The 26,592-nt window shown below is 46.2% G+C and overlaps 1 protein-coding gene across 1 annotated transcript in view; it reads right to left on the bottom strand.

The window, feature by feature from the left end:
- LOC142581270 (putative RNA-binding protein 18) overlaps nucleotides 1–26,592 on the bottom strand; it is a 72,027-nt gene that overhangs the window by 39,110 nt on the left and 6,325 nt on the right. The window contains exon 3 of the mRNA XM_075691199.1: nucleotides 15,714–15,927. Coding sequence (XP_075547314.1) covers nucleotides 15,714–15,927 — 214 coding nt within the window. The remainder of the gene's footprint in view (nucleotides 1–15,713; nucleotides 15,928–26,592) is intronic.

The following is a 26,592-nucleotide window of genomic DNA, read 5'->3' on the forward strand; positions in this document are numbered from 1 at the left end:
GACAGCAGAACCATTTGAGCGTTAGAGTCCAGATGCTTGATCATCTCATACATAATACGGTCGGCTCCGGGAGCAGAGCTTTGACAAGTGTTTAATGATGCTCTGAATTCCGTAACACTGAAGGGACGGTTGTAAGGTTCGTTTTCACCACACTTTCTATGGAACGGCTTGCTTTCTGCGGATTGTTTCAGTTTATGGAAAGACTCCGAATAATGTTCGGAGCTGGACACATGCTCGAAATGCTGTCCAAGGGCGTTAGCCTAGTCTTCAAGGTTATTGCCTTGGACATCGACCAAAGGCAGGAGGTAAGGTTGGTGGCCTACTAATTTTTTCAACTGACTCCATACTTTTCCTTCTTGTTTGTAGGAGTTAATGCCCGACACGTATTTTTCCCAGCTTTCCCTTTTAGCAGTGCGCCGTGTTCGTCTTCCTTGGGACTTTATATGTTTGAAGTTAACAAGGTTCTCAGTTGTTGGAGAGTGGCGCAGCATGTCCCAAGCCTTATTCTGTTTTTTCTCTGCATTCCTGCAATCCTGGTTCCACCAGGGCACTCGCCTTTTCTTCGGGGCCCTGTTCGTTTGTGGGATGCACTCCAATGCGGCGCTGATCATAAAAGCGGTAAAATAAGCAACAGCGTCATTTATATTAAAATTGTTAAGAGCGTTTCGAGGCATATATGTCAGCGTCTTAAATTTTTCCCAGTCTGCAGATGCAATCTTCCATCGAGGGGCATGTGGGGAAGGATCATGTTCTTTTGTAGATTGCAGGATCACAGGAAAATGGTCACTGCCATAAGGGTTCTGGATAACTTTCCAATCTAAACGGGGTACTAAGGTCGGGGATGCTATGCTTAAGTCTATGGAACTGTATGTGTTATGTGCAAGGCTGCAAAATGTTGGTTTCTTCTTATTTAGCACGCAGGCGCCTGAACAAAACAGGATTTGTTCTATTATTCGACCTCTTGCATCGCATCGGGAATTCCCCCAAAGAGTGTTGTGTGCATTGAAATCCCCAACCAGTATGTATGGGTCTGGCAGGGCATCTATAATTCCCTCGCGTTCTGTTCGATGGAGCCGAAGGTTAGGTGGTATGTAGATAGAACAAATGCTAATTAATTTTCTAAACAATAAGGCCCGAACCGCAACTGCCTCAAGAGGTGTTTGAAGTTCCAGAGCACGGCATGCAATGGACTTATCAGCTATTATTGCTACACCACCGGAAGAGGTGTTGGCATCGTCACGGTCCTTGCGAAAAATGGCGAATTGCGTCAGAAAGCCCGACTGTGTTGGTTTTAGATGTGTTTCTTGTACACACAGCACCTTGGGATTATATTTATGTAACAGTTCTTTGATGTCGTCGAGGTTGTGGAGGAGACCTCTAACGTTCCAATGTAATATTGATGTATCCATGTTGTTATTAATATGTGCTGTGTGTTTAGGAAAGAGAAGCTACCTTAGGCCCACAGGGCTCTTTCCAGGCCCCGTGATGCGGGTTTTGTCCTTTTGGCGCGCTCCTGAGAACTGCGCCGAGCCTTCGGCGTCTGGGACGCCAACGCACTTTGTGATGTATCCATCGCCTCTGATAAGGCGCTGGATGTCCGCTCATGGTGTCCGCTCGCGGGTGTTTCGGGCTTCTCTACGTGTGCAGAGGCCCTTGAAGCACTAGAGACCGCAGACCCTGAGGGCTGCTGGCTCTTGCTGGGTGGCGGACCAGCACTAGCTGGTCCCGCAGTGGGGGCGAGTGGCGATGCCGCCGGTCCACTCTTGGTGGTCCTAACAGCCGCCGAGTACCGTTGTGGCCGTGCCCCCAGCCGTGCCACTTCGGAAAATGTAGGTCCCTGTGCAATAGAAAGACGCTTGCGCGCTTCTTTGAATGAGATATTCTCTTTTACTTTAAGTGTTATGATTTCTTTTTCCTTCTTCCATGAAGGGCAGGAGCGAGAATAAGCGGCGTGTTCGCCGTCACAGTGTGCACGGTGAAGTAGGCCGTTGCAGTTGTCCGCAGGGTGGTCATGGGATGCGCACTTTGCACAGGTGGTACGGCCTCGGCAGCTCTGAGAGCCGTGTCCGAATCTTTGGCATTTGAAACATCGTCGTGGATTTGGTATGTACGATCTGACATTAATTTTCATATAGCCTGTTTCGATGCTTTCGGGGAGTGTGCTGGTACAAAAGGTAAGGATCAGGTGTTTTGTGGGTATTTCCTTGTCATCTCGGCGGATCTTGATTCGTTGTACATTCGTGACATGCTGCTCCTTCCAGCCCACTAGCAGCTCTGCCTCAGTCAGTTCTAGAAGGTCCTGCTCTGAAACTACACCTCTTGTGCTGTTGAGGGAACGGTGAGGGGTTACTGAAATTGGGGTTTCACCAAATGAAACAAGATTTGTCAATTTGCCGTGTTGTGTTTTGTCACGAACTTCAAGGAGAAGGTCGCCACTGGCCATTTTGGTAATTTTGTATCCAGGGCCTAGTGTGTCAGTGAGGCACTTCGCAACAACAAATGGAGAAAGCGTTCTTACAGTCCTTTGGTTCGTTTCGGTATGGATGACGTGAAAATGTGGGAAAATATCTTTGCTCTTGGCGAAAAAGTTGAAGGGTTCATCGGTGCGGCGTCTTTTCAAAAGAGGTCGATCAGGTAGCTTTGGGAATGAGCTAGAAGCCATAGAAATTACTGAAATTTCGGCAGCTGTGCCAGCCACCCACCATGGAGCCCAACACGGGGACGTGACAAGATTCTGTATAAATGCAGCCTGCCAGCGCCAGCAGTACACAGCCACTATAACCTAATGTATATACCCAAGTTTGGATATATTGTTACGTAGGAAGACGCAGACAAAAAGCTATGTACAAGTATATTAACAACAAAATACGCTGCGCTTGGCCAAGAGGCAACAGTCCGCGCTAGCTTCTAATCGTCGTCGCCTTCTTCTTACTGCTCGGCTCTTCCTCATTGGAAATACTATCCCGTAGCACTACCCCCGGCGGCAAAAGCGCCGTCCCGGAGCGACTAAAGGCCGGAGTCTGAAGCAGTGTAGTTGGTCTTGAGCCTACTGACGTGCACAACATCACTAGATGCCAGAGTAGATGACGAGGTTGAGCTCACAGGAGCAATTTCGTACGTCACAAGCGTCACCTGGCGCAGCACGCGGTAGGGCCCTGTGTATCGCGAAAGGAGCTTTTCTGAAAGTCTGACGTGACGAGAGGGCGACCACAGGAGCACGAGTGCACCAGGCGAAAACTGTACGTCATGGTGGCGGGCGTTGTACTGACGCTGCTGCGTGGTTTGCGAGTCCGTCAGTCGAGCACTGGCAAGCTGGCGTGCATGGTCGGCGAGGGCAATGGCGTCGCGCACATACTCGGTTGTTGAGATCGCAGCAAGAGGAAGTACCGTGTCAAGGGGTAAGGTTGGTTCGAGACCGTAGAGTAAATAAAATGGAGAAAATCCGGAGGTGTCGTGCCGGGAAGAATTATAAGCAAATGTGACGTAAGGAAGGGCAACGTACCAGTCGTGGTGGTCCTTCGAAACGTACTTGGACAGCATGTCGGTAAGAGTACGGTTTAACCGCTCTGTCAGGCCATTGGTTTGAGGATGGTATGAGGTAGTCAGCTTGTGTTGAATAGAGCAGGAACGCACAATGTCGGTGATAACTTTCGAGAGGAAGTTACGACCACGGTCAGTAAGCAGCTGTTGCGGGGCGCCATGCACTAAGATAATGTCACGCAAGAGAAAGTCCGCGACGTCAGTGGCGCAACTGGTAGGGAGAGCCCGCGTGATAGCGTATCGGGTGGCATAATCAGTTGCGACGGCTACCCATTTGTTCCCAGAGGATGACGTGGGAAAGGGACCGAGGAGGTCTAATTCAACACGAAAGAACGGTTCCACAGGGATGGTGATCGGCTGGAGATGACCGGAAGGTAGCACCTGAGGTGTTTTCAGACGCTGGCAGGGATCACAGGCAGCAACATAGCGTCGGACGGAGCGAGCGAGACCAGGCCAATAGAAGTGGCGGCGGACGCGGTCATACGTGCGGGTTACCCCAAGATGTCCTGCAGTGGGTGCGTCATGCATCTCAAAGAGCACAGTCTGTCGTAGATGTTTTGCACGACAAGAAGATCAGGGCCATCAGGGAGGAAGTTCCTTCGGTACAGAATGCTGCCCTGGAGGATGTACCGGCGAACGGATGCGTCGGTAGGTGTAGAGCGCAGACGCTCGATGAGTACTCGCAGCGATAGGTCTTGGTACTGTTCATCAGCGATGTTAGCGAAGGCAGACACAGAGAAAATGCCATCGGCAGTACTACTGTCAGCGTCGTCAGGCTCGTCTACCGGGTAGCAAGACAGGCAGTCAGCGTCCTTGTGTAGTTGGCCACATTTGTAGGTGACAGAGAACGAATATTCTTGGAGGCATAAGGCCCAGCGACCAACTCTTCCTGTAGGGTCTTTCAATGAGTATAACCAGCAAAGCGCGTGATGGTCTGTGACAAAGGAAAAGGGTCGGCCATATAAGTATGGGCGGAACTTCGCAACCGCCCAAACTAGGGCCAGACACTCACGCTCAGTGATGGAATAGTTGCCCTCCGTGGGCGAGAGGAGCCTGCTGGCGTAAGCGATAACACGGTCGTGGCCACGCTGGCGTTGTGCCAGTACTGCGCCAATTCCCTGACCACTGGCATCAGTACGGACTTTGGTAGGCGCAGAAGGATCGAAATGGGCCAGAACAGGAGGCGTTGTGAGAAGGTCGATTAGAAGTGAGAATGCAGAAGCCTCGTTATCGCCCCACTGGAAAGGGACGTCTTTTTTCAAAAGCTCGGTTAGTGGTTGTGCTATGGCCGCGAAATTTTTCACGAAACGGCGGAAGTACGAGCAAAGGCCGATGAAGCTGCGCACATCTTTGACACACTTTGGAACAGGGAAGTGCGTAACAGCATGAATCTTGCCTGGGTCCGGTTGCACTCCGTTCGCGTCAACGAGATGTCCAAGGACGGTAATCTGGCGACGGCCGAATTGGCACTTCGATGCGTTGAGTTGCAGACCGGCTCGCCAAAAAACTTCCAGGACTGCTGAGAGGCGCACGAGGTGCGCAGCGAATGTTGGGGAGAATACTATAATGTCGTCCAAGTAGCACAGGCACGTGGATCATTTGAAACCGTGAAGAAGGGAGTCCATCATGCGTTCAAAAGTGGCAGGAGCGTTACATAGACCGAACAGCATCACTTTGAATTGATAAAGACCGTCGGGTGTTACAAAGGCAGTCTTCTCGCGGTCGAGATCGTCCACGGCAATCTGCCAATAGCCGGAGCGAAGGTCAATAGAGGAGAAATAGCGAGCACCGTGGAGGCAATCAAGGGCGTCATCAATCCGAGGTAGGGGATACACGTCCTTTTTGGTAACCCTGTTAAGGTGCCAATAATCCATGCAAAAGTGCCATGAGCCATCCTTCATTTTTACCACCACAACTGGTGACGCCCATGGACTACATGACGGTTCAATAATGTTCTTGGCAAGCATTTTGCGAACTTCGGTGGTGTGAATAACTTGATGCTCAGCCGGTGATACTCGATACGGGCGGCGATGAATAGGAGGGGCATCACCGGTATTAATGTGATGTTTGACAGCTGTTGTTTGGGCCAAAGGACGATCGTTAAAATAAAAAATATCTTGGTAGGAAATCAGAACGCGGTAGAGCGCACGAGCGTGCTCGGAAGGAATGTCGGGTGCAATCATTTTCTGTAAGCTGGCGATGGTACAAGTTGCCGACTGCGACGGTAGAGGAGGATCGGCTGAATTGTCGTCTACTGAAATCGATGCTACAGAGTGATCCTCGAATGAGCAAAGTTGGGCCAGAGACATCCCGCGTGGCAACACTTGCATCGTCAAGCCAAACTTGACCACTGGCAGGCAGACACAATTCGTCGTAATAGATAAAACTGCGTGAGGTACTGTGATCCCGTGTGTAAGGAGGACGTCTTGCATAGGAGCCACGATGTAGTGACCGTCGGGGACTGGTGGGGATGACACGAAGTCAACGTAAGTCAGTGCCGAAGGTGGGAAGCGAACGAAGTAGACGGAACTGAGGCGAGTAGGGTGTTGTTCAGCGGGATCCAGAACAGGCAGGTCGAGGCGGAGAGTACTGGCGGAGCAATCAATGAGAGCAGAATGTGCGAAGAGGAAGTCTAAGCCGAGGATGATGTCGTAGGGACAGTGAGCGATGACTATGAATAGCACGATTGTTGAGCGATCGGTGAAGGAGACGCGGGCGGTACACATACCAATTACGGGGGCTGTTCCACCATCGGTGACATGGACAACAGGCGTTGTGGCAGGCGTGATAATTTTCTTGAGCCGGTTACGAAGGTCAGCGCTCATTACGGACAAATGCACCCCAGTGTCTATGAGTGCAGACACAGAAACACCGTCGACTTGCACGTCAAGAAGGTTCAGATGAGTGGGCAACGTCAGTAGCAGATTTGGCGGCGTAGGGAGCAATGCAGCATCACGTCGCGGCGCTGCATCGTCTAGTTTTCCGGCTGGGAGCGGCGTCCGAAGGGAGTCGGTGAATAGGAGCGACGGGGTTGGGGAGAGCGAGATTGTCGTCGTTGGGGTTGGGGCGAAGGCGAACGAGAATAGGAGCGGTTCGGTGCAGGAGAATTAGCGACGGCGTTATTGGAGCGTGCGGCATAGGCACAACGGCCACCTGGGGGCGAGAGTAGGCAGTATAAGTAGGCCGGGTCGGGGAACTCCAGCGACTGCAACAGTGCCGAGAAATGTGCCTGATTCAATGGCAGTGGAAACAAATGGGCTTGTCGTCAGCAGTGCACCATTCAGATGGGTTGCGGAAACGTGGCGGGTAAGAAGATGCGGGACGGGGCGGAATCGAAGAAGCCGGGCGGGTATCAGGACGATGGACCAAACAGATGGTGTGAAGACTCATGTTTTCGAACTCTTGGCGGACAACTGCCTGGATCAGTGAGACCGTGACTGCAGATGTGTTGGTGGGACTGGAGTCGAAGGCAGCCGGATAGGCGGCCTCGATCTCACGCCGGACGATCCTGGTAACATCGGCAGTGTTGTTGGGACGAGGAGTGTCGGCAAAGGAAGATGTCGCTGGGGTGTTGGGCAGACAGGCAAAATGCTGGTCAATACGTCGGCTTTTAGCGAGTTCCAGGCGGCGGCACTCTTTTATAACAGCATCCACCATCGCTACGTTGTTGCAAACGAGCAAGTTGAAGGCGTCATCGGCAATGCCTTTGAGGATGTGGGCAACCTTGTCGGACTCAGTCATGTGGGTGTCAACTTTGCGGCAGAGAGCCAAGACGTCCTGAATGTACGTGACATAGGGCTCTGTTGACGTCTGCACACGGCCAGAAAGCGCCTTCTGCGCGGCAAGTTGGTGACCGTAGGGGTTGCCGAACAAGTCTCGAAGCTGTGTCTTAAGTGAATCCCAACTGGTGAGCTCATTTTCGTGCGTGCGATACCAAACTCTAGGTGTGCCACCGAGGTAAAAGACTACGTTGGCGAGCATAATAGTAGGGTCCCACCACTTATTGCGGCTGACGTGTTCATACAGGCTGATCCAGTCATCGACGTCTTCCCCATCTTTTCCCGAGAATACGCCAGAATCACGGGGAGTGGGGAGAGTGATGTAGGCCGTCGAGGTGGCAGCAGGTGTCGGAGCCGGCGGAGTCGGGTTGTCGTCGCCGGGAGCCATGAAGGAAGGCTCGACGTACCATCTACTGCGAAGCTCCATGACGAGGTACAGAGAACATCCACCTCCACCAAATATGTTACGTAGGAAGACGCAGACGAAAAGCTATGTACAAGTACATTTACAAGAAAATACGCTGCGCTTGGCCAAGAGGCAACAGCCCGCGCTAGCTTCTAATCGTCGTCATCTTCTTACTACACGGCTCTTCGTCATTGGAAATACTATCCCGTAGCAATATTACACACGGTTAACCCTCGCCGCCAGGAAATATGGAAGCGAGAAGAAGGGAAGAGAAGACAGGAAAGATGAAAAGGATAGAGAGCAAGGCGAAGATTGGAGAGGAGGACAGGAAAAGGCGACTGCCGATTTCCCCCTGGTGGGTCAGTCCGGGGGTGCCGTCTATGTGATGCAGAGGCCAAAGAGGTGTGTTGCCTCTGCCGGAGGGCCTTAAAGGTCCAAACACCCAGCATCGGCTCAACCTCCAGGATCCCCTTTTCCCCAGACACGGCTAAGCCGCGCACGGCTACACGCGGGAGGGTCCAACCCTCATGTGCTCGGGTACGTGGTGTCGCAACACACCAAACGCCTGCTGACGCAGACGCCCCTGCGGGGAGGAGAGTGCTGGATACTATGCTTAAGTCAGTTGAGGAGTAGGTGTCTGCAACGCTATAGTACATCAGTTCCATCTTATTGAGCAAGCATGCACCAGATGAACAGGGAAAGTTTTCTACTAACTTCCCTCTTCTATCGCAACGGGAGTCTCCCCACGAGGTTTTATGTGCGTTTATATCTGTGATAACAATATATGGCTCAGGGAGTTCATCAACATAATTTTGAAATTCGGTTTTATGAAGTTGATAGTTGGGAGGGATGTAGATAGAGCTGATAGTAGCTAAGTTATTAAACAACACCACCTGAACAGCAACTGCTTCTAGGGGCGCATGGAGCTTTTTGTCGTGACAGGCAACACATCTATCGACTATAATAGCTACGCCCCAGATAACACGACTGCATTATCACGACCTTTACGAAAAATAGTATATTGTGGAAGAAAACTTATTTGTGTGTGTTTGAGGTGCATTTCTTGAACACACAGCACTATGGGACTAACTTTGCGGAGGAGTTCTTTAACATCATCGAGATTAGGGAGGAGACCTCTGACTTTTTCAATGAACTATTTGAGTGCCCATGTTAAAAAGAGTTTTGTGCTGTGTGTTTCAGAAAAGAAAGTTAGTTTACAGAGGCCTTTACCGGCCCTGTGATTCAAGGTTTCTGTTTTTTGGAGCAGTCAAGAGACTCTCGTCGCTCTTTAGGTGCTAGCTGTGCTGTTTGGCTGGGAGTCGTGTCCATCGCCTCTTGTGGGGCGCTGGATACCCGCTCTTGCGAGTGCCGTGTTTGACATGAAGGCCTCGTCTCAGTGGACGAGACTCGTGTGGCCACTAGCCCGGAGGTCAATGGCCCCTTCTTCTGGGATGGTAGAACAGCGCTAGCTGTAGCCGCCAGGAGGAGGCGGATGGCGTCACTGCCGGCTCACTGCATGTGGGCCGGACAGCCACCGGACACCATTGTCTTGCCGCCCCCTGACGAGTCACTTCAGCAAAACTAACTTTAGGAAGGTAGGGCACCCACCTGCATGCTTCCCTGAATGAGATATTTTATTTTACCTTTATTATCACAATTTCTTTTCTTGTTTCCAGGATGGGCACGACCACGAGTATGCAGCATGCATCCCATCACAGTTCACACAGTGAAGGGAGTTTTCACATGATTCATTTTCACAGCATTTTGCACAATTCTGACAGCCTCGGAAGTTGTGTGCACTGTGGCCGAATCCCTGAAAATTAAAACATTGCAGGGGGTTCGGGACATACGGCCCGACTCGGATCTTCACATATCCTGCCTCTATAGTGTCGGGCAGGATGCTTGAGCCCAATGTAAGAAATTTCTTTTCCATCATGCCTCATTTAAATTCGCTTAGCATTGATCACATTATGATCACTCCAACACTGTAGAAGTTCAGTTTCAGACATGTCTATCAAATCAGCATCGGAGAAAGTCGCGGGTAGTATTCGTGGTACGGTATGGGGTCACTGTTACTACCCCCAAAGGACCCAAGATTGGGCATTTTTTCATGTTTCTGATCGTGAAGCTCCAGAAGTAGATCACCGCTTGCCATTTTCGATGCTTTGTAACCAGGACTGAAAACTTCAATCAGAAATTTCGAGACAATGAAGGGCGAGATTATTCTCACCGTCTTTTCAGGTTTATCATAGTGGATTACGTGAAAGCGGGGAAAGTTCTGTGTTCGAGTGCCAAAAAAACTTAAATACTTCTTCGGTGCAACCTCGTTTCTGAGGGCGATCAGGAAGTGGGGGAAAGAAGTTGCCATGAATACACATAATAAATTCAGCAGCAGCACCAGCCATCCACCATGGAGCCCAATGAGGGGACGCTGCAGAACCTTGAAAGGGCAGGTCTGCATACGCCAGCTGTACCCCACTACTATAACCAAATATGGTGTACCCAAGGTCGGCTACCCCCACAAGGTTAACCCTTGCTGCCCAGAAAATTGGAAGCAAAAGGAAATAAGGAGAAGATAAGAAAGATTGAAAGTAAGGGAGAAAGACAAACATTGGTGAGAAGAGTAGGAAAAGGCAACTACCGATTTCCCTCGGGTGGGTCAGTCCGGGTGTGCCGTCTACATGAAGCAGAGGCCAAAGAGGTGTGTTGCCTCCGCCAGGGGGCCTTAACAGTCCGAACAGCTGGCATAGGCTTAACCCCCAGGAGCCCCCTTTCCCCAGACACAGCTAAGCCATGCACGGTTAGACGCAGGAGGGTCCAACCCTTGTGCGCTCGGGTACGTGGTGTCCCAACACACCAAATGCCTGCTGGCGCAGATGCCCCTGTGGGGAACTATCAATCTGGCCCTAGCAGGAGGGGCTACAATATGAAAATACCAGACAATTGATAGATGAAAGATACAACAACAAACACAATTTGCAGGCTATCATTACAAGCAGTATCAATAACACAATGTATACATTTCTGCTTAAAAGGAAGAAAAGAATTGCTCAACTGCAGCAACAGAATCACTTGATACAACAGCAGTAGTAGGAAATAAGTTCGTCTTCAACGGTTTTCAGAAAAAAGCTTATAACTGTTTGTCTCTGCAAATACAGGATCAAGTGAATGTTCCCGGCTATGACGTGTTCTTCGAGTGCCGAGGAGACGAACACAACATGGCAGACTGAGATTAAGTTTGCCTGTCAGGCATTTGTGAAGTCAAGTGATTAACTTTCCTTCGAGTTTCTAGTTCCGGTATGTGGTTTGGTGTCATAAGCAGTAATGTCATAAGAAGCACCCATCAGCACTGCAAGACCATAAATCTAGCAATATAATGTCACCCTCCGACTCCCTGCAGGTGTCTTGATCATAAAAATCTGATGTGTCGCAATCACAGCCACACACTTTTTTTAAAGGCAAAGACCATGTGAATTTTTGCCACAATGTGCATGCCTCAGTTTATCAAAATTTGGATCAAAATGACAGTATGCCACAGAAACGGAACCGAACCTGATTCTGAAAACCTTTTTTCTAAGCTGCCTGTGGGATAGCATTATGTGTCTGAGAAACGGTTTAAGTGAGCTGAAATCACTGATTCAAATGATTCATCGCCAGTGACCAATTTGAATAGGCATGGTAATTAAAACGTTAACAACGCTAACCTCATGACCGTAAAATTCTGATCAAGTGCCCCTACCCGTGCAAGCGCCCACCCTCCACTTCCGAGTGATTTGAAATTGGCGCCAACTACCAAGCAAGTGTCCCTCCCCCTCCCTTTCTGCACCCTGTTCACTATCTCATACATTTTCATTGGACTGCTTGGCTACATTTCTTCTGGCATTTTTTAATGAAATTGCATATTAACTTACATAACATCGTGAAATTTAGTGAAAAAAGTTTATTGTTTAGCCGCACTGCTGCCGAGGTGATAGTTCATCATAGCCAGGTATCAGCATAGCCGTAGCCTTCGTCAGTCAGATGAGAATTATGCATCACAACTGCTACGATTAAATTATTATTTAACTCTTTCCCAAATGAGCTCTTGAATATAGTGAACTGTTCACTACAATAAACATGCATGCCGACCTCTTGAAAAGTGCAAAAATTGTCATTTTCCTTAAAAATCAACACCTCCGATATATCTTAGAAAACATTTGGCTAATTGCCCTTCCAATGAATCTAGTCAAAATTGTAGAAAAAGTAATCCATGACCAGCTCAATCTATTTCTTCTCGGAGTATTCTGATTTAAAGACAAATATGATTTAGGTGTCAATGTTCCATATGATCAGCTCCCGTTGATTTAGAGAGCCGGATTCGACTCGCAGGACTATCAGGAGATGTATCAGCACGGGTAACTTCAGATATTGCAAAAGCATATTACAGAGTCAAACTTGGAATATTAATTCCTAGATTAGCAAGCTGCGCTGTTCCTGACTATTTAGTGGCTTGGATACAACAGTTCCTTTTGGGTAGAAAATTCTTTTGTTTAAAGGATGGGGTGACATCAGACAATGAACAGACGAGAGGCGTACCACAAGGATAAGTTCTTTCACCACTTTTGTTTAACATTTGTTATCTTCGGTCCTAGTTCATCAGGATGTGTAACTCCTCTATGCTGATGACGTTGCATTTTTCTCCTCATCGTAGGATATCAATATGTTATACCGAATTTTGCAATCATATTTGTCTGAGTCCGGGCTGGGTGGACTGTCTTTTTTGCTTAACGTCAAGAAATGCTTGTTCCTTGTGTTTCCACTGTCAAATTCGGTTTTTATTTCTTTTTATTACTGAAATGAGCCGATAACGCAAATTGCAGCTTTTAAGTACTTAGGGTTAACTTATGATGGTATGCTAAACTGGCAGCAACAAATAGAATCAAATGCTGGTAAAGCAGAATGTGCAATTGCATTGTTGCGCCAGTTCAGTAATAAAAACACAAGGATGCATAGAGCTATGTTGTGATGATTTATAAGCTTTATGTCCATCCCATTTTCAAATTTGGCTGGATTCTTTTTTCAGGATATGCAGCATACAAACTAAGACCTTTAAAACCACTGGAAAGGCAAGTGCTATGCCTCTGCCTTGGGCTGCCTGGCTTTGTGGCTAACAATGTGCTTTATCTGGAGTCTGGAATTATTCCACTTGAATGCAGATTTAAGCAATTTACTGTCCTAACCTTCCTGAAGCATTATGATGCATCTCCCTCCTGGATGCAACCCGTTTTCATCAATTCTCCCGAACCATTTTTCATAACAGGTTGGTGGCGTTACCAACAGCCACAAGTTGTTTTTGTTCAAGGGCTGTTATCAAAACTTCAAGTTCGTCTACCGAGCTTGATTTCTCCAAAATCTAATTCATTCAAGTTAAAAGTTATTTTTCATGACATTTTTCCAAAACATGCAAAACTTCTTTGTGCACGTATACTTGAAGGTCTACTTGAAGATCATCTAATCAACTTCTTCCTCATTTGATAATTTCAATGGACCCAACAAAAAAATTTAGAGAAGGCCAGTGTTGGCATCTTTTCAAATCAGTTTAACTAGTTTTTTGCTCTGTCTTGCTGATTACACCCCAATATTCCTTGCTGAATTCCTCATGATAATTCTGGCCATCCAAAAATTGAGTCCACAGAACTCTAATGTAGTAATGGTTACAGATGTGCTTTCAGTCTGTACACATTTAACTTTTAATAATCGGTCACACCTGTTGAGTATATTTTTGACTCTTGTCACAGACTGATGCCTACTTTGTCTGGGTTCCCAGACATAGTGGAATCTTTTTTAAATGAATCAGCTGACTTGCTCGCATTGTTATCACTAAGTGGTCCGGTCTTAAATGTTCTTCCTGATTTCTCTTTTATAACAGTAGATAGATTCAAATGCCTTTTATCGTTGACTTGTAATGAATCAGCCATACTTTCCGCAGATGATTTTCGATATCTAAAATTTTGGTGGAACACACGCAAATGCCTTTCACGCCAAGGCAAGACGACATTAGCAAGTTTCCACTCTAGAGTTCCGTGCCTAAATTTTTACTTTCATAGATCTAGTTTATCCATAACTAACCTCTGCTCTTTATGTAATGAACCAGAAACTATCGTTTTTTTTTTTTTTTTTTTTGCAGCCACTTCTCCTTCCTCTGCAGAATGTTCGATATATTTCCAACTAGTAAACTGGGTTTAGTACTCACAACACCAAACGTTTTGTCTTTTGGTGCCTGTCAATTAGGCACAAGCCATGGTTCTATGATTAGTGCTTTGCACAAGTTCGTTGAAGCATCCGGAAAGTTACACTGCTAGGGTACTGACCGTGGGACACTATTTTATTATTATTTTTCTTTAGTTTTTGTTTCATTTTATTTTTATTTACTTAGTTTATATATAGGTACTCTCAAAATCTGTGTTTCCAGTTAAATGCCAAATGATTTGTCCTAAAAGTTTGCTTTAACCCTTTTGGTAAGTTGTTGGGTGTAGGTTTCAGTCCATCCAGTGTGACCAATCCCCGTCGTCAGTACGAGCCATGTTTTGTGGCAACAACAACAACAACAACAACAACAACAACAACAACAACAACAACAACAACAACAACAACAACAACAACACGTGAATTAAGCGCGAGACACATGGCATGATTATGCGTGCAATCCATTATACGATGCATCGGAGCCCGACTTGCTACACACGACGATTCGGGACACATGGTACGAATGATCGAGCGACGCGTAGCTCCACCCAGAACCGGCGCCACTCATGGACGCTCGGAATGACTTTGCAAATAAAGTGAAAACAAACGCGTTTGCCGCAATATAAGCAAGACTATGCAAGCAGCATAGATGTGTTTCAGCAAGGCTACGTCCGCAATGTCAGCTCCATTGATGACTGCCGATGACTATGAGCTGTCAGGCCTAGCTCACCAAGTCATCAAATGGGAGACCGGAGGCACTTGGGACATGACTGCATGCAGCTCATAATGAAGTGCCTTCAGCACAACGTGTACACAATTATGTCGCGCTTAAATTGCATTACATTTAATTTTATCGACGTTGAAGGAAGCGAACGAGCAGGCTGCGCGAGCTTGCGATCCCTGGGACTAGGTATAAGCGTAGCTCGCTGGCTGCTGGATTCTGGGCAGACAGCTCTAGGAACTTTCGTCCGCAAGCGAACAAGCCCCTCCCCCCCCCCCCCCCTTCCCCACATGCAAACTTTCTTGGATATTTTATGGGGGGGGGGGGGGGGTTGCTCAGAATTTTATGGGTAGACTGTGTTAAGACTGTGACCGCATAACATCTCAACAACGTAACTGATTAAAATATTCTATGGCCCAAACTACAGTGGACTCTCTTTGAACGGAGCCTCAAGGGACCAGGAAAATTGGTTCCGTTTATCAGAAGTTCCATTTACTGAGAGCCAAAGCTGAGTACAATTGCATGAATACAAAACCAACCAACCATGAAGATGGTGTTCCATTTAAGAGGCAGTTCCGTTTAAGAGATTTCCGTTTATTGACATTCCACTGCAGATGCGAACAAAGAACACATAGGACAGGATGAGTGCTTCCCTCTACGTTTCTTCTGTCCCATATAGTTTGCACCTTAGAATTTCTTGAATATGACACATCAACTAGCTCAAACCCAGATTCTGCACGACTGATTGCAAGTACTGTGGCATCTGGGGCTCACAATGAATGATTGGGTGTGGCTTTTTGCGCCCACTGGTAGCCAGAGTATGAAAGGTACTTTTGATGACCTCTCAGAGAAACGACAATGCCCTGCACCATACTGGTGCGATTTACAAAGGATTCCCACCCCTAATATATGCAAGGCCCCAGTGTTTCTAAGGAATGCATGCTGCTTTCTTAACCTGAAAGAAAAAAAATTATCATCTTCACTTTCTTGCGCTTAAACATAGATCCAGTTCCCTGGAACAAAATCTGCTGTGCATACTCACACTTGGGACGTTATTAGCCCACTTTGCCACAAGTGTCTTTGAGAAAACCAGTTTTCCATGCAAGCAGCTCAGAGCACGTTCAGCCTGTTCTTTGGTTTCATAAGTGACAAAGCAGTAGCCTCTGGGATGGCCCTTCAGAGGACCAGCCTTGTGGAAGAGGAAGTCAAATTTCTTAACATTGCCATACTTCTTCAGTACTTTAATGAGCTGAAACCTGAAAAAGAAAAGAAGAAAGTTCTTGGCAATATAATCAAGCGCTCTGATGAGCCATAATGTGGACACACATTTCTTAGAAACCAACTGATGCAGAAAGCAACCTCAGGACACCTTCGTAATTCCTCCCCCCACCAGAGTTCTTTTAAATAAAACCTTTAGGCACTGCATTCATATTGCAGAGAGAGAGAGAGAATCTTTATAAAGGTCCACAAGAAAGATGATGGCAATTTAAACAGACAGACAACCGCTCAGAACATGAATCGAGATAGCCCCGCTGATGGAATGATTCCATCATAGTGGCTAAAACAAGCATGTTTTTCTCATTAAACGTGGATTTATATCTTTAAGTCATCACTAAAGGTAGCGAAAAATGACCTATGGCACCCCACATGGCAAAAACATGAAGCTGCATAATAGGTCCACCACGTGGCCTTCTACTAGTGTACGCGGTTACTGGTCTTTTTATTAGCATTGAAATGCAGTATACTATTTATTGTAAGTTTTTCCTGACTTACAATGTGCAGATAAGCCTTCATTTGTTGTGAGTAGAAAGTGACACTGCCTTCGCCTTCGATGAGTTGGCTTGGCTCGTCTATTGATAGAACGACGACGGGGGCCAGCCAGCCATGACGTAGGCGTGCACTTGGGGGAAAAACGCGATACAAATATAAGAAATGTCTGTACAACAGCGCAAACTTATTGCACCACCTTCTTGTTTTCAAAAGTAGTTGAAAAGGTCAAAATGCAGGCAGTTAACCACAGTTACACACTCACTCCTGTGAAAGCCGAATGATGGGTGGCTTTGCGGGGCGGGCTATCAACATCGCTCTCACTTTTCAGTGTTGCTGGAGTAGGGACTCTTACTTTCTTTAGAGGATGCTCAGATCGAAAAATTCTGCTTACTAAATATCCACGCGCTTTTGGAAGCAACCGTTTCAGATGTAAACACTACCGAGGGTGAGCTTTGCGTTGCGCCATAAAAAACTAAGTTCTTAAAAATCGGTTGTCAGTCCCTTTAAGAGCATGACAGTAACACGATATTGGAAGCCTTATCAATAGGAGCACCATATAAATATCTTCTCAATGTTTTAATGAACTGTGACATCATCAGGTTTTCTTGTAGCTATATGCAATTCATGTGTGTTAGTAACTTAACAGCAAGTTTGAGGTCACAATGTGTGAGGCGTAGCAGGCACAATAGTGATACGACGATACCACTGTAATGCATGATGAAGCGCTACAAGCACTGCATACAACCTATTGCATGTCATGTTCGCAGTCACTGGACAGAGTGGACATGGCAACAGGGCTGTCACTATGTCACCTCATCTGCCTCTTTTCCTGCAGAAGATTTTTGGATGCTATTTCAGAGCATTTGGATCAAAACTGCACACAAACAAAGAACATCGCTGGCTGCAAGCACAGCTGAAATCGTCTGTATGGCTAGAGGTAGGCTTCCCCCATGGCACACAACCGTTGGAATCACCTGTGGACAGTGCATTCTAAGCGCCACCTTCGAGCACTATGATGTCACCAGGGCAACAGCAGCATTCCATGCTCCTTGGCTTGAAAAGAGGCATCAGCAGTTACATTCTTCAGTGGAAACGGCAACAGTGCTGCGACTATGTCACCTCATGTCCCTCTTTTCATGAAAGTCAGTAACAGAAAATATGGCTTTTATATCGATTATATTTGTTTGGTTGTGTTGCCATGTCCACACTCTGTTCTGATTTGTATAAGTGAATGTTTTTCAATGGCAGGCTTGTCGTTAAAGCTACCTAGTCACAAAGAAAATCCTAGACTTCCTAGACTTACTACCGCAGGTATGGTTACAGAAGTCCTATAAAAACAAAGTAATCCAACCTAAAATTTATGAAATTCAAGAAAAGCAAGTGTCCACTGATGCGAACTTGTCTGAAATGCAAAGCAGGCATGTAATCATGAAAAATAAACGGGAAAGCTATTGCTGCTGCTTATAACAGGCTCGCCAAGCTTGAAGACTGTCTTGGTAAAACTGACACGCACTTTATGATTTCCACTGGTTGATCTAGTGCAAGTTTACGGTTTCCACAGGTTGATATGCATCAACCCACTCCACAACGGAGCGCTCCTCGTTAATCTTCTGGGCAGAGAAAGATTTAACTGGTACTCTGATGATGCGTTTCTGTCAGTTCCGGATTGGCCAAGTGGCTCAGCTGCTTTCAGCTTTTGAAGCACTGTTTGATATGGTTAGTCAGTTAATTCAGGTTTAATAGCGTAAAAGTGACTAAGGCCATGCTGCGCCACACACAGGACAGTATAAGATCCAATGTTAAGGCAGCAATAGCTGCGTTACTTTAAAGTCGATGTAGATAACCGGTTTCATCTAAAAACTCAAACAAGTTAGTGAATGGCACTAGTGGATAATCGCCCAATATTAAGGCAGGGTGCAAAGGTGTATGTAAGTGATAAAAATTTTTGAAATGTTTCCACCTCTGTGTTTCAGTGTGTGGAGATGATATAATGATGTGGGTTACTGTAAGCGATTCATGGCATTTCTCGCATGTTGGTAGGTTTTCGTTTCGAAATAAAAAATTGTGAGTTAGATGCATGTGTCCAATTCGAAGTCGACATAACATTACCTCATAGATCACCGTTCTTGGTGAATGCATGATTTCCACTCGTGAAGCAGGGGTTTAGTCACATGTAACTTGTTATTTACGCACGAGTTCCATTCTTGTTGCCATTTTGATGCTAAGGCCTTATGAACCGCTCGGATACTGTCTTTGTATGGAAGTGTTGTGTGTGTTATACGTGTTATGCTTTTGTGTGCTGCCATGGATGCGCTTCTATCTGCAGCTTCATTCCCTGCTATCCCAACCTGGCTTGGGACCCAGCAGAATCGTGTGGTTCCTCTGTATTTCTTGTTAAATACTATGTTTAAGATATCGCCAAGCAGGGGTTCAGACGCAGAATTTAAGTTTAGGGCTCTTAGGGCACTTAACGAGTCTGTATAAATAATGGCATTCTTCTACTTGTCGGTAGTAATTTTCTTAACTGCCATCCATATCCCATAAACTTCGGCGGTAAACAATGAAGAAAAATTATTTATCCAAATGCTATTTTCCCAATTTTTCATTACAATCCCGACACCTATGTATTTTTGTGTTTTAGAGCTGTCAGTGTAAAATTCCGCGAATTTTCGCGTAATTTTTATATTTTTCTTTAGCTCAGAACTCTTGTATTATGTGTTCTTGTGGAATGTCTTTTTTCTTTACATGTGTTAACGTCCAGTCACATAGCTGTGCAAAATTGCATCACGGGGGCAATCTTGGTAGCCTTTTGGCAACCTGCAGGGCTTCAGGAGGAACATCATTAGTCTGACAGTATTGTTCGTGTCGTAAGATAAGTGGCCGAATCATGTTTGGTTTATTTGTGTAGCGCACTCGTGATTTGCACTGTGTTACGATGTTGTAGCATATATGTTGTGGTGATGACCGAATTCTTAATAGATAGCAAAGTGTAATTTGTGCTCTGCGGTGCTGTAATGAAGGCTCACTGCAGTCAACATATAAATTTTGTACAGGTGATGTTCTGTAGGCACCACTCGCCAGTCGTAGGCCGAGATTATGAACGGGATCAAGTCGGTTAATGTAGGACTGCCTAGCTCCACCATAAACTACACTGCCGTAGTCGAGGATGCTACGTACAAGGGACCGGTATATATGTAGTAGACATGTTCGGTCAGATACCCAGTGTTTATGCGATAAAACCTTGAGGATATTTAGTGCTTTATTTGCTTTAATTTTAGTTGCGTTAATGTGGACCAGGAAGTTCAGTTTTGTGTCAAAAGTTACGCCTAGAAATTTGTAGCATTCTTTGACCGGCAGCATTGTACCATGCAATGTGAGAGCTGGAGTGCAGTGTAACCCTCGCTTCTGGGAAAAGAGAACTGTAACAGTTTTGTGTGTTAAAGGGACACTAAAGGTTACCAGAAACTCAAGTTAAAGTGGTAGAGCAATGTTCTAGAACGTCTAAGGCGTCAATATAATCGCGAACAGAGCTTTAGTAACCGAGAAATTGAGGTAAATGCATGACACGATTTGAGACCCCCCAGCGACATTCCGGTACTAGCCCGATGACGAAAGGTCTCCTCATAATTTGTGTTACTAATACTCAACTACTCGTATTAAAAATATCATTTCATTTGATTATAAGCCGGAAAAAATGCTACTTGTCTACGTCTATTCGATTCTAGGAAAAAACATTTTGACGTTACCCTTCAGTAATATGGGTGTTCGAAAGGTTTCGTTTTCGCTCGACTCTGCGCCGCGCACGCTTTGGAGTTTCAGTAGTTTCGTTATCGCGTCGTGCTGTGAGGGTTCTGCTCGCGAAACTTTCATTTGGAACAAGCAGCGAGAATGCCACGTCCATGTGATGTCGTGGGAAGCCCTCGCTGCTTTCCCGCTCCGGAGAGCCGGTGTCGAGGCCGCCGTCGTAGTACGCAACGACGCCGGCAGTGCGAGCCCTCAGAAGCAGGTCGCGCTCGTCGGTGCTCAAATCGCTGAAGTTGAGCCCACCATCGCGAGCCAATCTGTCGGTGTCAGGGTCCATTGCGACGAGCGTCGAAGTTAGCGTCATAGAATGAAGTACCAGCTTATGGGCGTCTTGCGCTGGAGTGTGAGGTATAGTAGCGGCGCCTGGTGGCGGTGCGGGAAACGACATCTGGGTCGTGCCAGCTTGGGTCGTATTGAGCCCTGGCTGTGGCGAAGCACGTTTCTAGGCCGAGTTTTGCGTCGATTCGCACATTTTTATGCCCTGTTGCGAGTGCGAAAAGGCTCGTCGCTTCTCATAGACCACGCCGACCACGCTGCGAGCTCGCTGCAGCCTATAGTTTAACGAAAACGGACTCTCCGTGTGCCGTGGGACGTAACGTGGGAGGTAATTCGTTTCTCCTTCCGCTAGCCACCATACTCCCGCTTTCGCTCTGCTGTCGGCTCTGTCTTGGCTCTGTTTCTGGCCGCGCGTTCGCGTTTTGCGCAGAAAAGCCGTAGCGCCGTCTGCGGACGCCGTTCTACTCATCGATGGCGCAACGTCACTATGAGACCATGATGTCAGTTCTCCTCGATCGGAGGGCGGGCGATTTGAACTGCGCTAGATGTACGCGGACGCTTCAGAACGCATTTTCTCTTAAAATAAGTCTCTCCTTGGCACGAAACAAGCGTTTCGAGGTTTCTGGGATGGTATTTCAACAGTCCACGTTGACTTAATAGTAACCTTTAGTGTCCCTTTAAGAACTAGAAACCATTTTTGTCAGCCCATTGTGTAAGATTATTTATCGTTATTTGTAGTTGTCCTTCGCAGGTGGGTAAGTTTGAGGTGCGGCAAGCCACTTGCAAATCGTCGACATATATTAAGTGCATAACAGATGATGGGATGATCTTATTTACAGAGTTCATTTTGACTATGAAGAGCATCGTGCTCAGAATGCAACCTTGTGGAACGCCATTTTCTTGTGTGAATGTGCGCCAGAGTATTGTGCCAGGATGTACTTAAAATGTTCGGTTTGACGTGAAATCGCGTAGACAATTTAGCATTCTTCCGCGAATTCCCATGTCAGCTAGGTCTCTAAAAATTCCATATTGCTATGTGGTATCATACGCCTTTTCTATATCAAAGAAAACCGCGAGGCAGTATTGCTTGTGAAGAAACGTGTCACATATTTCATGCTCTAGTCACACGAGATGGTGAGTGGTGGAGCAGCCCTTTTTGTGCCCGCACTGGTGCTTGTCTATTAGGCTTCTTGATTCAAGGATGAATGTGAGTCTTATGTTTATAATACTCTCATAGGATGTGGCTAGACAACCTGTTAGTGCAATGGGTCTATAGCTGCTAGGGAACGTTGCGGGTTTACCAGGTTTTAGAAAAGGCACTACTACCGCTTTTTTCCAATCTGTAGGCATTACATCAGACTCTCATACCTTGTTGAAGAATTAAAGAAGTGCCTCAACCGATGCCAGCATTGTGTAGTGGGCACAGTCAAGACCTGTTGCCGTTTTTTTACCAGCAGAAAGAACTCTGTGTAATTCATGTATTGTGAGGGGATTATTATACATTTCAGCTCAAGCCCCAGCGGTGGGCAGTCTCTTTTTCTCTGCCGACTCTTTATACTTTAAGAATGTATATGAATTGTTTGCTGAGTTGGATATGTTATAAAAGTGTTCACCTAATAAGTTGGCCTGGTCCTGTAGTGTTGTTTGTGTGCCTGGACATGTAAGTGGTGGTATTGTGTATGATGACTACTCACCTCTAAATTTCCTCACCTGGTCCCACATTCGTTTTGATGTGACTGTACTATTGATTGAAGATATGTATTTTTGCCATGATAATTTCTCCGTATTTCTTCGAATAAATCGTGCTTTGGCTTTGGCCTGTTTGAAATTCAGAAGATTGTTATAAGTGGGGTACCTCCGTAGGATTCCCCAGGCCTTATTTTGTTCTTTTTTGGCTTTAGTACATTTGTTTGTCCACCAAGGATTTAGCTTTTTGCGCACAATACCGAATGACTGGGGTATTGTCTTTTCTGCCGCTGAGGTTATAACTTCAGTGATTTTTTTATTAAGTTCATCAATACTAAGCTCTGGCGAAAAGACATTTTCCAGTTTCGCGTTCTCCATAAAAACCGGCCAGTCAGCTAGCTGTAATTTCCATCGGCGTGGTCTAGTTACTAAGGTTTGTGGTGATGATAGGATTTTGATGAGTGGAGGTAAGTGATCGCTACCATATGACGTGTTGAGAGCTTCCCATTTAAGATCAGTAAAAAGAGAGGGCAAACAAAAAGCTAAATCTAAACAAATAAAAGTGCAGGAAGTCTGTGAGAAATAAGTTGGCACACCTGAGCTTAAAAGACAGATGTCATTTGACAGAATAAAATCTTCGAGTTGCCCTCTTTGGTCAGTTTTGACACTGCCCCAAAGAGTACAATGAGCATTAAAATCTCCTACTAAAACAAATGGCTCCAGTAAATGATCTGTTAGATTTTCCAAATCTCTAATAGTAAAATGTGTGTGAGGTGGAATATACAGTGAGCAAATGGTGATGGTTTTGTAGAATAGAATGGTGCCAGCTACGGCCTCTGAAGATGTAATCAATTGGACATTTCGGGCAGGAGTGCCGCCCTGCACAGACTATAGCCACTCCACCAGACAAACGGCTGGAACATTCGCGGTCCCTTCGGCTAACGGTGAAACCTTTGAGGGTTTGGCTATTTTTTGGACCGAGATTTGTTTCCTGGAGACATACTGCAACTGGTGAAAAGCTGTTGATGATGTCTTCGATGTCACCAAGATTGTGTATGAGACCTCTACAATTCCAATGGAAAATAAAAGCCATTTTGGAATTGAAATGTAAGAAATGGCACTACGGAAAGAATAAGAGGTGAGATGTTAGGCGACATGGATTTAAAAAAGCTAATACAAATGAGCAATAACCTTTAGGTTATCGCTTTCTTATTTTGAGTGGTTATTGGGATTTTGTCATTCTTACCGCGCTCAAGAGCGCTTGTCCTTCAGTGTCAACGACACCGGGGTTTTTGTGTCAACCTCCATCGCTCTCTCTGAGGCGCTGGAGGACTGAAAGTTTGGCGCCGAGACACGTGTCTCGGGCCTTGGAGTTTGCTTGATCTTTGGGCCCTGCGGGACTGGTGTCTGCAGGGCCTTTGAAGAGGATGGAGCAGCGTCGGCTGCTTCCATCACGGGGGCGGGAGGGGTCACTGCGGGACCACTGCGCGTGGGCTCGGAGGACTCCTGAGGCCTCTGTGACGCAGCCCCCATCTGCGTCACATCGGCATAACTTCTTTGCGGAAGGTACGATAGCCGCTTTCTGGCTTCATAGAAAGAGATTTTTTCCTTAACAGTTAGTGCAATTACTTCTTTTTTCCAGCAAGGGCAGGACCACGAGTAAGCTGGATGATCTCCTTTGCAGTTAACACAATGTGGCGAAGAGGTGCAGTTGTCAGATTGGTGATCATTGGAGCTGCATTTAGCACAGGTTGTTTGCCCTCGGCATGCATGTGAAGCATGTCTGATCCTTTAGCACTTGAAACATCGTCTGGGATTCGGGATATATGGTCTCACATTGACTTTAACATACCCTGCATCGAGCGAAGTAGGCATTACGCTTGTTCCGAAGGTGAGTTTAACATGCTTAGTGGGGATCTCTTGGTCATTTCTGCGGATTACTATACTTTGTACTTTAGTAACATTTTGTTCCTGGAAAACTTCCAACAGTTCCACATCGCTCAAGCCTATAAAGTCTTCTTCAGATATTACTCCCCTGCTTGTATTAAGTGTTCTGTGGGCTGAAACTGTGACTGTCGCGTTGCCAATACTGGTAAGTTCAGAGAGCTTCTCTGCTTGATTTTAATCATTCAGTTCTAGGAGGAGGTCCCCGCTAGACATTTTGGAGGCTTTGTATGTCGGTCAGATTTTATCTTTCAGGCATTTGGCTACCAGGAATGGAGAGAGCTTTCTAACTGGCATGTTGCTTGCGCTGTGGATTACATAGTACTTGGGGAAAGATGGGGCATTGCTCCAAAAGGAGAATTGGAACGGTACTTCGGTGCGGCATCTTTTCAGATGCCGATCATAAACAACAGAGGCTTGCGCTGCCATAGAAAATGTGTATGTTTGGCAACAGCGCTGACTGCCCACAACGGAGCCCAACGAGGGGACGTGGCAGAGCTTGTGTACAAGCCTGCACGACGCCAGCCATACGCCGTCACTATAACCAAATATGGTGTACCCAAGGTAGGATAGCCACACAAGGTTAGCCCTTGCCGCCGTGGAGAAAGGAAGTAAATGGAAGACAGAAGAAGACAAGAAAGGTAAAAAGTGACAGATAAAGATGAAGATTTGAGGAGAGTGAGACAGGAAAAGGCGACTGCAGATTTCCCCCAGGTGGGTCATTCTGGAGGTGCCGTCTATGTGAAGCAGAGGCCAAAGGGGTGTGTTGCCTCCGCCGAGGGGCCTTACACAAGGTCCAATCACCCAGCATTGGCTCAAACCCCCCCCCCCCCCCGATCCCCCTTACCCCAGACACGGCTAAGCCACGCACAGCTACACGCGGGAGGGGCCAACCCTCGTGTGCTCGGGTACGTGGTGTCACAACACACCAAACGCCTGCTGATGCAGACGCCCCTGCGGGGTTGGATATGATGGGTGGATGCTGCACTCCCTGCAAGAGCATGTTTATTTTTCACTGGTCGATCTGGATTAGGTCACCCCGCACCAAATTTTGTTGCTCTTTCACGGATTTGGAACTGCGCTCTAGATCGACCAGAGAAATTCACTATTACTGTCTTTCGCCGACAGACGCCTTAGAAAATTGTTCATGAAGAGGGTTAGAGGAGGAGGAACTGACACTGAAGAAATTTTGATGAAAAAAGTTAATGCCGACGCCTTTGGTGGTATACTGAATCATAAAGTTATCAGCAGTGAGCAAATTCACTGGCTCGGTAAAAATATTCATGGTAGAGAACGTCCTATCATAGGGTTGCAGACTTCAGAGACAGGCGAAAGTAAAATCCTAAGCAACTGTTCTAAGCCTAAAGGATCTCAAATAAGCATAAGCAAGAACTTTAAGGAAATAATTGTCACAAGCCAGTAATGCTTAAGGCTTTTTTCATCTGAGGAAAGGTCGAAGGGAGCTAAAGTTGAATTGGTTTATGACAAATTAACCACTTCAAGGGCTATGCGCACAAATGTGCATGGGAAGACAATGCGTCAAAATCAAAAGCACATATTAATATTATGATATTTAAGAAGAGTTGCAAAGATTTTGAAATATTTCTGACTAGACTTGTGCTGCAAATCTGAATATGTACAAAGTGCTTTAGTAATATGAGTTGGAAAGTAAATAGCTGGTTATATGCCCTCGGAGTCATTGTTTTCACAATGTTGTACATCAGGCATACATTTCAAGCGTCTGGATAGGTGCTGTACAAGTATACTAGGCATGAAACAGTTGAGGTTTGCATATTTGACGCTCATGTAAAAAATTATTGCATGGAGTCCACATTCTGTAAGCTTGACAAAGCCTTCCGAAGAATTGGACATTCCTAATTTGGTCTGCAGCTGTACGGTTTTCATGATTTTGAAGGCACAAAAAATGTTATAAAACTAAATTTTATATGGACAGAATTATTGGCAATTGAAAGGGTTAAAAGCGAATAATGTTATTTACACCTGCAATGAGGAAGCCCAAGAGCGTGATAAGTGTTGCGCACCACTGCAGAATGACACTGCCTGATGCTGCAACCTTCTGAACTTCAAAATAATAAAGAAAATGTGAGAAGCATCGCGAATAAGGTTGCAGAATAGAAGCAACAGTTTTTGAACATGGGCCAGATGTTATAGTAATCACCGACACCTGACATCATAAGGATACTCTCTACACAGAAGCTACACCCCTTCCTATGTATTAGTTAGAAAGGATTGTAATGCAAGTGGCGGTGGGGTTCCATTAAGGTTTCGTGAAAACACAGATTTTCCCATACTCTTATGTTGAGGGTGACGTTGAAGCACTGTGGATTAAGACTATGCAGCACAACCACACAGTTTACATCAGTGGCATGTATAGGTCTCCACATGTCCCAGTTCAAGTAATTTCAAGTCTTCAATGCTTT

This window comes from Dermacentor variabilis, chromosome 1, assembly GCF_050947875.1.
Source record: "Dermacentor variabilis isolate Ectoservices chromosome 1, ASM5094787v1, whole genome shotgun sequence".
NCBI lineage: Eukaryota > Metazoa > Arthropoda > Arachnida > Ixodida > Ixodidae > Dermacentor > Dermacentor variabilis.